Source organism: Lynx canadensis, chromosome B1 (genome assembly GCF_007474595.2).
Source record: "Lynx canadensis isolate LIC74 chromosome B1, mLynCan4.pri.v2, whole genome shotgun sequence".
Taxonomy (NCBI): domain Eukaryota; kingdom Metazoa; phylum Chordata; class Mammalia; order Carnivora; family Felidae; genus Lynx; species Lynx canadensis.
In genome coordinates, this window is record NC_044306.2 from 15,924,655 (window position 1) to 15,938,509 (window position 13,855).

The window sequence follows — 13,855 nt, forward strand, 5'->3', positions numbered from 1 at the left end:
TGACTCCTCAATCTTTCTTGAAGGTAAATTTCAACTTCGTCATGAGCTATCAGCTATAAGGAATCTTAGAAGTTTTGTTTTGTTTTTTGTTTTAAGATTAATGATCTGGAAGCCTCAACTCAACGTGAGTTAAAGAGTGAGACTCCACTCACAGGTCAAGGTGTGTGCCACGGTCTGCAGCAGTGGTAGTTTGCAAGGGCTCGTCTGTGCCAGAAGTACCCCCTTTATGGTAACTACAGTAAACTGAAATTTTGAATTCTGTGTCGGATTTACTGAAGACACTTAAGCGTAGCATATTACCACATATGACGCGTGTCAAATTCCTACACTGGGGATTTCTCAGACCTGTGTTTTAATGGCAGTCAAAAAAGTGGTCTCTGGGATGAAGGAAGATTCGCTTATCTATCAAGTGTGCTGTTAAAACCAACAAGCACTGCCTTATTACATTCCACTTTTCGGATTCTTACAGGCTTAAGGGACTGGATTAAGTGTGGAGAAAAGAATACTGGTTGGGGATTTAGATCTTCCGATGGTTGAAGGAATACCATGTATGGATGGTATTAGGAGCAGAGCAAGCGGGCTTATATTGTAGAAGAGATGTAAGCTAGGTAGTGTGAAATCTTACAAAGGGTTTGATGTATTGAATCACGTTCCTGGAGGAAATGAGGGAGTCTTCGGTAGAGAATTTAAAAGAAAAGGATTAGTTTTCAGGAATGGTTTAAGTTTATCCGTCTTAAGAGATTTAAGAGAGAAGTATGTGATCGTTGAGGGCATCTCACAGACCTAAGTCTGTTGAAATTGCTTTCCTTTTTATAGAGTGGCAAAATGAAGTTCAAGTAACATAGACAAAGCGGAACACGAGACAAGAGCAAGTAATTTTCTACCATACATACTTCTTTAGTGCCTGATGCCTACGGATTAATTGTACTAAGATGAGATCCTGTTTAAATCCACTTTCAGAAAGGATGGTAGTGATTTATAAAATAAAGCCACATCAGTGTATGCTTACAGGAAGGTGTTGATAAGGTATTTTTAAGACATTGTTTTCAGGGGCACCTGGGTGGCTCAGTCGGTTAGGCGGCCGACTTCAGCTCAGGTCACGATCTCATGGTCCGTGAGTTCAGGCCCCGCGTCGGGCTCTGTGCTGACTGCTCAGAGCCTGGAGCCTGTTTCAGATTCTGTGTCTCCCTCTCTCTCTGACCCTCCCCCGTTCATGCTCTGTCTCTCTCTGTCTCAAAAACAAATAAATGTTAAAAAAAAAATTAAAAAAAAAAAAAAGACATTCTTTTCAGTGTATCTGTTTCAGACATATATTGCTATACAGTCTTCTCCATGTGGATCCTATTATTTGTATTATCAGCTTTTATCTTTATGGACCTCATTAATGCAAGGAAAGCCTAATTAAAAATTTTAACATATTTAGATTCAGTTCTTATATTGAGAGATGATTTGAAATTTTTTTCACATTTTACTTTGCTTTGAAATGAATCTTAAGGTTTTTTTAATCTAGCAAATGAGTCTAAGCACAAAGAAACATCTCTCTCAACTGATTATCTTATCGGGAATATAGCAGTTGTCTTATTCATTAAGATCTTTAAGGGAAGATTCTAAGCAGTTTCTTAAACCTACTTTTTTTGAAGTTTATAATAAATTAGCCAACTATTGAAAAGAATTTCTTTTAAGAATATAAGATGTCCCAAAAGACTTAGTACAGTCTTAGCTTTAATTGCTTTGGAAGTATAAATGCTACACAATTAAAGAACATTATTTGAAAGTTTCTTTAAATTCTTTTTAATAGTTTTATGAATCTTAAAGATTTTTTAATGTTTATTTGTGAGAGAGAGAGAGCGCATGCAAGCAGGGGAGGGTCAGAGAGAGAGGGAGACACAATCTGAAGCAGGCTCCAGGCTCTGAGCTGTCAGCACAGAGCTTGATGCGGGGCTCAAACTCACAAACCGCGAGATCATGACCTGAGCTGAAGTCAGATGCTTAACTGACTGAGCCACCCAGCTGCCCCTTAAATTTAAAAATTTTTAATGAAAAACAACAAATTAAAATTAATAATCCAAAATTCACAAAACTAAGTGAGGGTCAAAGAAATTTTAAAGAGTTAAGCTTTCAGTGTTTTTTTTATAAGTTTGTAGCATTTATACTTTTGAAGTTATTAAAGCTAAGACTGCCGTATTTAAAAAAAAAAAAGATAATTTTCTTTAGGGAGCGTTTTTCTCTATTTGATATGATCTAGGCCAGTCTGTAGGCAAAGAGCTGGATCTTTAAGGACTCATTTAGCAATCAGATCCTATACCTAAGGTTTTGAGTTATAAAATTACAGATGTAAGAACAAAGGTAACATGTCATCAGAATACCCAGGATATTGTAACTTAGGATGCAGAAAATAACCAAACAGCGTAGCGACTATAAAAACACACACCATTCTAAGGTGCCAGGGTTGATGGTCTTTGTTGAAACGCATTATGATCTAAATTCTTTGATGTATAAGTAAACAGTGAAGTTCATCTGCCAATGCAGGGTTCAGACGGCATGCCTTAAAATCAGAGAGAGAGAGAGTCAGTTATATTTAGATACATTTTGAATTGTTGGGTCTTTTTTTCTTCCTTTTAAAAAGTTTTTTTTTTTTTAAGAAGTACAATGATTTTAAGGTAATTTCTTAAGATTCATTTCTGTTTTGATTTCTTGATTAAGGAAGTTCAAATTAGCCTCTGCAAAACAGATCACCCTGAAAATTACCATGCTATTGGCACTTGAAAGAGAAAATTTTATCAGTGCCAAGAATAAAGGGAATTTAATGGTAGCATTGTATGTTAGGAAGTATTAAAATAAGTAACATGGAAAGCATTAACATTTGACCTCAAACTCGCTATTATCTTATATGAATAGCAGCATCTATGAGAATCGTACTTTAAAGTAACATTTTGTTATGATAAATAGCGTTAAGTAACAGTGCATATAACTACATAGAACATCAGGAATCTGGAAGAGACATCCGCGATCATCATCTCATCCAGACTGCACTCCATGCAGTAAGTGTCCCTTCAGTACCCATGACGGTTGCTCACTAGATCGCTCACTAGTTGCTTGGTTACTAAGTCACCATCTTATAGGAAACCTTTTGTTTCTGTTTATTTTCCAAACAGTTGTATTAGAAGATCCTGCTTTGTACTCAGCTTAAGTTTCCTTCCATATGCATTAGAAGCAGTAAAGGTCCTAGGAGAATATGTAAAGCTGGTTTCATGGAGATCCTGGGGGGCAAGGTGGTTGGCAGTCACCATCCTGACGGTGGCAGAGCTGAGAGCAAGTGAGGGTCTCCTGACTGTAGGCCCCCTGTCTCCACACCAGCCAGGGCCTTATCTTTTCCCCCTGCCTAACACACTGCCATTGGCTATCATTCTGCTCCCCGCCCTGCTCTTCCTTTTCTGTAGGACAGCCTTTCAGTCTGGTGAAGACGACTGTCTGGACTCCTGTCCTTTTGTTTCTAAATAAAATACTCAATTTATGCTCATGGGACAGGATTCCAGACCCTTCACTGGCCTACTACTTTGGAATCTTCTCCCTTGTTAAAAGCATCTCCTGTAAAAGACAATGGCCCAAATTGAATACTGGGGATATTTTCTCCCATCTTGGGAAAAACACTTTTAAGGTTGCAGTCTGTTTGTTTCGCTGTTTTATTTAGGATGAACATATACCACATTTCAGGATTTTGTTGACCCAGAGTTTTCTCTGCTTCTGAAGACATGAAGGATAACACAGAATTTGAAATTGACTTCGTTTGGAAATCAGTATAATACAGAGAACATTTAGATTTTGTAAAAAGTTGAAGACAACGATTTTTCATACTAACAGAATGGTGTAATGGTAAATATCTCAGTTGAATTTGTGTACTGTGTTCCTATATTTATGTATTGATATGGGCTTAATGCTGTGGAAATTTTAATTTCAAACAAATTAATTTAGGGGTTCCAAAAGTTGCCTGAACATTGGAGTCCTCGGGAGAGCTTTCAGCAAATACACTTGGGTTGCACTCTCAGAGAACATGATTTAATTGTTCTGAAATAAGACTTGGGCTTTGGAATTTGTTAAAAATACCCAAGTGATTTTAATATGCAGAGAAGGTTGAGAACCACTGCTGTTAAATGGTCAGATTCAGGCAGAGGACTCAGAAAACTGTTCCTTGCCTTGTTCACCTGCTCCAGCTAAACAATTTGTGCACCCCATGAATTGCTTTATAAGTTTTAATAAGGTATAATTCTACTTTGGACTTCATGGATGTCATCGACCTAAGACATGCAGTTGTGTGTGTGTGTGTGTGTGTGTGTGTGTGTGTGTGTGTGTATTTTTTTAAAACTTTACTTGCAGTTACTATTCATGATGATTCCCCCCCTTTCTCACTCCCTTCCCACTTTCTAAGTTGCTTGATTTTAGAGGTGAAATCCATTTGGGAGCTAATCCAAATGGATTAAAACAAGGAAAGTCTTACTTCAACTGATCACCTCAAACTCATGATTGAGTTTGGGTAGTGTGCAGAAAGTGTGGTTGATGTCATACATAAAAAAAAAATTTTAAAAACTAGATTTCAGGGGCGCCTGGGTGGCTCGGTCGGTTAAGTGTCCGACTTCGGCTCAGGTCATGATCTCATGGTCCGTGAGTTCGAGCCCCGCATCGGGCTCTGTGCTGACAGCTCAGAGCCTGGAGCCCGTTTCGGATTCTGTGTCTCCCTCTCTCTCTGACCCTCCCCCGTTCATGCTTTGTCTCTCTCTGTCTCAAAAATAAATAAACGTTAAAAAAAAAAAATAAAAAAAAAAAAACAAAACTAGATTTCAGAGTGCCTGGGTGGCTCAGTTGGTTAAGTGTCCAACTCTTGGTTTTGGCTCAGGTCATGATCTCACAGTTCGTGAGTTCAAGCCCCGCGTCAGGCTCTGTACTCTCAGCTTGGGATTCTCTCTCTCCCTCTCTTTCTGCCCCTCCCCTACTTGCATGCTTGCTCTCTGTCTCTCAGGTTTTTTTTTTTTTTTTTTTTAAAAGTTTATTCTATTTCATTAAGGTACTAGAATGAGAAAAGGTTCATACTTCTGGTTAGAAGGAGGCACGAATACTCTGGCTATAAGGTCTTGGTGCTGGCCCTTAGGCTCCAGAGGGTGGCAGGGTGAGTGAGAATAATTTGCATCAAAATGGAACTTTTATCATCTGAGTTTAATTATGCTAATAGGAATCTGGCAGAACTGTCTGCAAATAATCTACGTGTCTGACAACCTCTCGTAGACAGATTATCTGTGCAATAATTAAGTAGGAAAAATACTAATCCATAAAGATGTTCAAGTCTTAACTAAAAACTCAGAAATTTCTATTTGAGTCAATGTTGTTTGTGCTCAGGCTTCCTTACTTTAGAATAGTAGTGTTTCGCTGTCGCTTCATCCTTTGTGACCCCCAAGCCAAGCTGAAGACATCGGGCGTGGTAGAAAGATGCCATGGCCATGCCTCTGGTGATGAATTCCGGGAGACAGTCCGTGACCCGGGCTATCGTAGGGATGTCATGAACTTCATCGTAGTCAGCAATCCTGTGGCGACATTTAATTGTGAAGTTAAAAAGGACATGAGTTCTAGTTTACATTTTTACAAATTGCATGTTCAGAAGTGGTGCCCAAAGTAATTTCCCTATTTCCACCTGTTTGAGAACTAAGTTGTTTGTGGTATTTGTTTTGTGGTGAAGGGTAAATAAAACCGCCAGTTAAAACCAAGGGAAGAGGAGCTAACAAAGAGTTTACGTCACAGCTTCTCTATAATCATACTTGTCAGTCAGGCTTAATAACCACTAGAAAACACAAAAGTTTATTTTCTTATAGTAATAATATTAAAAAAAAATTTTTTAATATTTATTTTTGAGGGAGAGACAGCGTGAGTGGAGGAGGGGCAAAGAGAGAGGGAGACACAGAATCCGAAGCAGGCTCCAGGCCCTGAGCTGCCAGCACAGAGCCCGATGCGGGGCTGGAACCCACAAACTGTGAGATCATGACCTGAGCCAAAGTTGGATGCTTAACCAACTGAGCCACCCAGGTACCCCATAATAATAATATTTTAAACTTAGTAACACCTTGCAGATTTAAACAATGGGGGAAAAGCATTTTCTATTTCTTTGAATCATTTATTCAAACATTGACCTTAAATTTGGACTTCAGTCACATAGGATCAGAAAACATATCAAGAAACTTACACATCTATCTTTGTTAAAAAGTGGGCAAAAAAAGTCCTCCTTCATAACCCTGACACAAGTCTAGAGGGTTGTGTGAAAATGGGATCTACTTAACCTCATGTCACCCGTGATATTAGGAGGAATAGGAATGTGGACAATAATGGAAAGTTTGACAGATTTTAAAGTCTTGGTTTTAACCAGATGGGCACTTAGACTTTAGGGACTTTGGGGACCACACTTGTAAGTGACCTGCTCCCTGGGAGCCATGATGTTGGGCAGAGGGTGGAACCAAGTCCTTCAGGCAACATTGTGGATGACTGCCCCACACTGGGTGAGGGTAGAGGGGGTCCCAGGGGCTCTGTCAGGCATTATTGGGAGGGAAATACATCAGCATGGCCTTACAGCCTCTCTAGCGGACATCCACATCTGTTTTTCCTGGTATATTGCTTTTGTACCTTATGAGTAAATAAATGTGGGGAAAGTACATGGGCTCAGAGAAGAGAATCTCCATATATTTTATAAGGTGTTAATATTGGCATCTCTTTTTTTTTTTTTAATTTTTTTTTTTCAACGTTTATTTATTTTTGGGACAGAGAGAGACAGAGCATGAACGGGGGAGGGGCAGAGAGAGAGGGAGACACAGAATCAGAAGCAGGCTCCAGGCTCTGAGCCATCAGCCCAGGGCCTGATGCAGGGCTCGAACCCACGGACCGCGAGATCGTGACCTGGCTGAAGTCGGACGCTTAACTGACTGCGCCACCCAGGCGCCCCAATATTGGCATCTCTTAAACCATTCTCATGTTACAATTTTTATCAAGCTATCTTGCAATTGTGCAGTCAATAGAACATGTGGCTGAAGAGTCTGAAGAAATTAAAACATATATAATAAGCATTTCTGATGTGCTAAGCTATGTTAAGTACTTAATATGCACTATGTTAGTAATCCTATGGAGGTATTTTCTTCTTTATAAAAAAGGAAATTCATGCCCCCAAAAGTCAAACGTGATTAAGATCATCAGCTGGTACACAGAGTGAATAACACTGAAATCCTGAAGACTGATAGCACAGAATTAGACTCTTCCAAAATCTAATGAAATGTAACAGGTGAGTCGTCAGTTGCACTTGCCACATTTCAAGTGCTCACTAGCTGTCATTTCCAATATTGTAGCAAGTTCTATTGAACAGACCTGGCATAGAACATCTGGGAGGAGGTTTTGGAAATACTTTTATCCAGCTTATTTACCTTTTGGAAAATGTAACACACTTAGTAAAAAATTTCATCTTATAGTAATACTCCACGAGATTCCCTTGAGCATAGACGTTTCCACGTTCTGCCGCTTCCCTTAAGCACTGCAAGGCAGCTTCAGGGTCCTGGCGGATGCCTTGTCCGTAAAAATACATCAGCCCAAGTGCACCCTGGGACTCCAGATTTCCATTGCCACACGCTTCTGAATGCCAATAAAATGCCTAAGAAAAAGCACAATTTCATCTTTGTTACCTACCAGGCAAAATTATAAGGGAATACCGGAAAGAAGAAAAAATCTCTAATTATGAGATAGTGTGCATAACTTATCTCTAGGAAACAGTTTTAGCACCTTGTGTGTGTTTCAGGTGAGCGCCAGTTTCACATATCCAAAAGAGAGGTTAGAGGTTACAGCCTAGCCAGTTCAGCTGTCATAGGATTCAAGATTTTCTGATGTTTCCCGAGGAAGGATCAGGAAGGTAGGAGGTAGGAACTAAGTGTCTGCTAGGCTCTGAGACACCCAGCAATGAGTCCCAGCAGGGAGAGGAGATATGCTGATGCAGAGATCTCAGAGGTGGCGCCTGTCGATCCCAGGTAGCCGAGATAAAAGCTGCATGTGGTTGCAAGCCCATTTGCTCAGTACTCAGCTACAGTGACTTTGAATTGGTTCAAAAAATTATTTCCAAGTGGCTGCTTAGTTATCAAAAGAGGGTCTTGTTCGGGTGGTGTTTCTTGTGAGTTTGTTCTACATGCCTCTTACAAGTAGCACGTGGCCCTACGTTTCCTCCAACCCATACGATTTCTTGGAAAATGTTTCAATCATTGATGATTAAAGAGATTGTATTTATGCAAAAGTCGTAAATGGATTTAATTTTTAACTCATTTTCGTGTGTATTTTACTTACTAGCATCATTACTTTCTCAGAACAAATTTATTTATTCACATAATAGGATTTGGGCCATATTTTAGGACTCTCTCAGCTTTCATGGTATAAAATATTTTGTACGTGTGGCTTTTTATAGTGTAGAAAGTGCTCTCACATCCGTGGAATCCTTTGGTAGAGGTAGGGAAAAGGTAGACCATAGATGAGTAAAGAGTAAAATGAGCTTTGAGATCCCAAACTGTAAACTTTCTTTACACTTTAAAGAAATGTAAGAGATCTTTAAAACTAGACACTCATTCTTTACCGCCCTCCCTTCAGAAAAGAAATTATTATTAATTTCCGAAATAAATATTAATCTATGCGTGGTGCTGGCGTTAAAAACAAATAGATCAGTGTTACCTTTTCTAATTCTTTGGGTTCTTTTGTGGAATAATATAATCCTAGGATACTTTGAGCTTTCACACTAGCTTTTGGATTTCCATTGTCTGCAGCAAAAAGCCACAGTCTAAAAGAAAAAAGGGCAAGTTACTCTTTGTGTCAGCATTTGATTAAAAAGAAAAAAAAACAACATTTGTTTTCAGGTAAGACTACCTTTCAGCTTCCTCATCTGATCGTTTGACACCTTTCCCTTCATAATAAGCTCTTCCAAGGTTGTAGGCAGCTGCAAATTGTAGGTGTCTTGCTTTGGGACATGGAGAATGGATGATTTTCTTCATGTATTCCACTCCTTTTTCCTTCCACAAAGGAAAAGAACAAACAAAAAAACCCCAGTTTTTAGTTTTACCCAAACTAAATTCTTTTTCCCAGTAATGGTGTAAAAGTCTTCTTCCTGTGACATGATGTTTGAGGTCATGGGTCTGTGCCCAGGCAGACGGTTGCCCTTTAGTCTGCAGAGCTGGAAATAAGGGAGGGAGGGGGGTGGGACAGGGAGGGAAGGGAAGAAGGAAGGGTATATCTCCTGAGTAGGCATTCCCAGAGCTCTGAGATCTAAAGGATATAAGGCATTTCCCTCATGTTTTAGCTTCCGCAGTTGGATTATGTTTCAATATGATTTCTTTTTTCTCTCCTCCCTTCTACCTTATAGCCCTTATTCTGGATGGGCACAGTTTTTAGAACTTATCAACGTACAAGAATAGCTGTAACTTCTTCCACATTTACAATCAGAGTACACTTGTGAGCCCCAAACACTATGTTCTTCCTTCAAGCACACTAAGTATGCTCAGTGATAATTTACATACAACATGCTATTCATACGACATCTGCATAGTCACAAAGAGCACACAGGAAGATGTTGCCCCCTCCAAAAAATCCATCAGGCGCAGACTGTCAAACATCATTCCCAAGAAGAAAATGTTTGACGATCAAACCCATTTTCTATACACTGCATTCTAGCTTTTATCCTTCACTGCTCTCTCCAAGTTCTGTTGCTGGCTAAATACCACAGTGATAGAAGATAAAGGTGTTTGCTTTTTAATGAGTCCCAATTTATAGAGATTTGTCTTTGTGAATGTGTGACGTACATATTTACCTTTTTCTCCTTTTTTTTTTTTTTAACCTTTTTAAAAATATTTATTTATTTTTGAGAGACAGAGCCAGGGAGGGGTCGAGAGAGAGGAGACTCAGAATCTGAAGCAAGCTCCAGGCTCTGAGTGGTCAGCACAGAGCCCAATGCAGGGCTTGAACTCATGAACAATGAGATCATGACCTGAGCCAAAGTTGGACGCTTAACTGACTGAGCCACCCAGGCCCCCCTTTGCCTTTTTTTCTAAACCTAATAGTAAGAGGGAATTTACTGGTGGTCGAGTGAGTTGGTTGTGTAAATCCTTCCACAGATAGCAATGACTAAATCTGGAGCGAACGTTAAAAACATTTTTTTTTTTTAAGACACTGGAAAGTTTACCAGAGCATATGCAAGCCAGAGGAGAGATTACTCTTAAAAACTGCAGCTGGAAGTGATCCATGAAGTTCAGTGAACCTCAGGCGGGATAAACATGAAGTAGATTTCCCAGGCATACATCATGGTCAAACTGCTGAAAGCCGAAGAAATCTTGAAAGTAGCCTGAGAAAAATGACACATGATGTACAGGAGAACAACTATATAATTAGTATTTAAGAAGACTGAAGTCATGCCATGCATCTTTTTGGACCGTAGAGTATGAAACTAGAAATAAATCACAAGAAAAAAATAGGGGAAAAAACACATGGAGGCTAAACAACATGATACTGAACAACCAATGGGTCAACAAAGCAAAGAAGAAATCAAAATATGTGGAGACAAATGAAAATGAAAACACAACAAAATCTTGGGAGACAGCAAAGGCAGTTCTCAGAGGAAAATGTGTACTGATACAGGCCTACCTCAAGAAACAAGAAAAAGCTCAAACAATCTAAACTTGTGTCTGAGGGAACTTAAAAAAGAAGAACAAAGCCCAAGGTAAAATGATGTAAAAGGAAGGAAATGATAAAGATCAGAGCAGAAATAAATGACATAAGAGACAGAAAAAAAAAATCAATGAAACCAAGAGCTAGTTCTTGGAAAACATAAACCTATGCCAACAAATGGGACAACCTTGAAGAAATGGATAAATTCCTGGAAACGTACAATCTTCTGAAACTGAATCCAGAAATAAATCTGAATAGGTTGATTACTAGTAATGAAACTGAATCAGTAATTAAAAAAAAACTAACAAAAAAATAAAAGCCCAGGAACAGATGGCTTCATAGGTAAATTCTACCAGACATTTAAAGAAGAGTTAAAACCTATTCTCCTAAATGATTCAAACAATAGAAGAGGAAGGAAAGGTTCCATATGCATTCTGTGAAGCCAGCATTGCCCTGATACCAAAACCAGACAAAGACACCACAAAAAAAGAAAACTATAGGCCAATATCCCTGATGAACATAGATGCAAAACTCAACAAAATATTAGCAAGCTGAATCCAACAATACATTAAAAGGATCATTCACCACAATCAAGTGGGATTTATTCTGGGGATACAAGGATGGTTCAGTATTTACCAATCAACCATGTGGTACGCCACATCACCAAAACAAAGGATACAAATCATATGATCATCTCAACAGATGCAGAAAAAGCATCTGATACAATTCAACATCAATTCATGATAAAAACTCTGAACAAGGTAGGTTTAGAGGAAACATACCTCAACACAATAAAGACCTATATGAAAAACCCACAGCTGACATCTTACTGAATATGAAAAACACAGCTTTCCCTCTAAGATTAGGAATAAGACCAGGATGTCCATTCTCACCACTTGTATTCAACATGCTACTGGAAGTCATAGCCACAGCAATCAGATAAGAAAAAGGAGTATTCATTTTGTTAAACAAGAAGTTAAACTATCACTATTGGAAGATGACTGTGATATTATACATAGAAAACCTAAAGGCTCCATCAAAAACCTGTTAGAACTAATAAGTGAATTCAGTAAATTTGAAGTAGATAAAATTAATGCTCTGAAATCAGTAGTATGTCTATATACTAATAAGGTAGACGAAAGAGAAATTAAACTACACTTATAACCGTACCAAAAAGAATACAATGCCTAGGAGGTTAACCAAAGAAGTGAAAGACCTGTACTGTGAAAACTATAAAACACTGATGAAAGAAATTGAAGATGACACAAACAAATGGAAAGATATTCCATGCTTCTAGATTTGAAGAATTAACATTGTTAAAATGTATATATATTTTTAAATATTTTTTAGTATTTATTTATTTTTGAGAGAAAGAGTGTGAGTGGAGGAGGGGCAGAGAAACAGGGAGACACAGAATCTGAAGCAGGCTCCAGGCTCTGAGCTGTTTGCACAGAGCCTGACATGGGGCTCGAACTCATGAATCGTGAGGTCATAACCTGAGCTGAAGTCAGTCGCTTAACCAACTGAGCCACCCGGGTGCCCCGTCATTGTTAAAATGTACATTACGCAAAGCAATCTATAGAGTCAATGCAATACCTATCAAAATACCAACCGCATTTTTCACAAAATTAAAAAATTACTAAAATTTGCATGGAACTGCAAAAAAACCCTGAAGAGTCAAAGCAACCTCAATAAAGAACAAAACTGGAGGTATCACAATTCCAGATTTCAAGGTATACTATGCAAAGCTGTAGTAAAGCGGTATGGTAGTGGTATGTAAATAGACAGATCAATGGAACAGAAGAAAGAACCCAGAATTAAACCTACAATTATATGGTCAAATAATCTATGACAAAGGAGACAAGAATATACAATGAAAGATAGTCTCTTCAATGAATGGTATTGGGAAAACTGGACAGCTACATGTTAAAGAATGAAACTGGACCACTTTCTGATACCATACACAAAAATCAACTCAAAAGGGACTAAGGACTTAAATGTGAGATCTAAACCCATAAAGTTCCTAGAAAACAGGCAGTGATTTCTCTAGCATTCGCCAGAGACATTTTTCTAGATATGTCTCCTAAGGCAAGGGAAGCAAAACCCAAAATAAACTATTGGGACTACATCAAAATAAAAAGCTTTTGCAGCACAGTGAAGGAAACCACCACCAAAACAAAAAGGCCAAAAACCTACTCAGTGGGAGAAGATATTTGCAAATGATACATCTGACAAAGTTAATATCCAAATATATAAAGAACTTAGCCCTCTCTCTCTCTCTCTCTCTCTCTCTCTCTCTCTCTCACACACACACACACACACACACACACACACACACACACACACACACAAATAATCCAAGTAGAAAATGTGCACAGGACCGTTTTTCCAAAGAAGACATACAGATAGCCAACAGACACATGAAAAGATGCTCAACATCACTCATCATCAGGGAAATGCAAATCAAAACCACAATGAGACATCACATTGTCAGAGTGGCTAAAATTAAAAAGACAAGAAGTAACAAGTGTTAGAATGTAAAGAAAAAGAAACCCTTGTTCACTGTTGGTGGGAATGTAAATTGGAACAGCCAGTGTGCAAAACAGTATAATTTCAAAAAATTAAAAATAGAAATACCATATGATCCATTAATTCAACTACTGGGTATTTACCCAAAGATAACGAAAACAGTAATTTGAAAGGATCTATCCACTTCTTTGTTTATTGCAGAATCATTTACAATAACCAAGATATGGAAGAGTCCACTGATTGATGAATGGGTAAGGAAGATGTGGTACATATATATATGTATGTACGTACACACACACACAGGCATATCACTCAGCCATAAAAAGAGGATGGGACTGTGTCATTTGTAACAATGTGGATGGACCTAGAGGGTATTATGCTAGCTAAGTGAAGTAAGTCAGACTGAGAAAGATAAATACCATATAATTTCATTCATATGTGGCATCTAAAAAAATGAATACATAAGAGGCAGAATCAGACCTGTAAATACAGAGAACAAACATATGCTTTGTGGACGGGAGGGGTGGGGGAATGGGCAAAATGGGTGAAGGGGAGTGGGAGATACAGACTTCTAGTTATGAAATGTCACAGGAACGAAAGGCATAAGGAATAT

At 38.5% G+C, this 13,855-nt stretch overlaps 1 protein-coding gene across 1 annotated transcript in view; it reads right to left on the reverse strand.

Moving 5' to 3' along the window:
• Nucleotides 1-2,286: 2,286 nt before the first annotated feature.
• LOC115511790 (LRP2 binding protein) overlaps nt 2,287-13,855 on the reverse strand; it is a 33,442-nt gene continuing 21,873 nt past the window's right edge. Inside the window, exons 7-11 of the mRNA XM_030312139.2 lie at nt 8,923-9,065; nt 8,731-8,836; nt 7,449-7,672; nt 5,399-5,573; nt 2,287-2,545 (exon numbers count right to left, since the gene is read on the reverse strand). Of these exons, the coding sequence (XP_030167999.1) occupies nt 2,480-2,545; nt 5,399-5,573; nt 7,449-7,672; nt 8,731-8,836; nt 8,923-9,065 (714 nt within the window). The 3' untranslated portion in view covers nt 2,287-2,479. The remainder of the gene's footprint in view (nt 2,546-5,398; nt 5,574-7,448; nt 7,673-8,730; nt 8,837-8,922; nt 9,066-13,855) is intronic.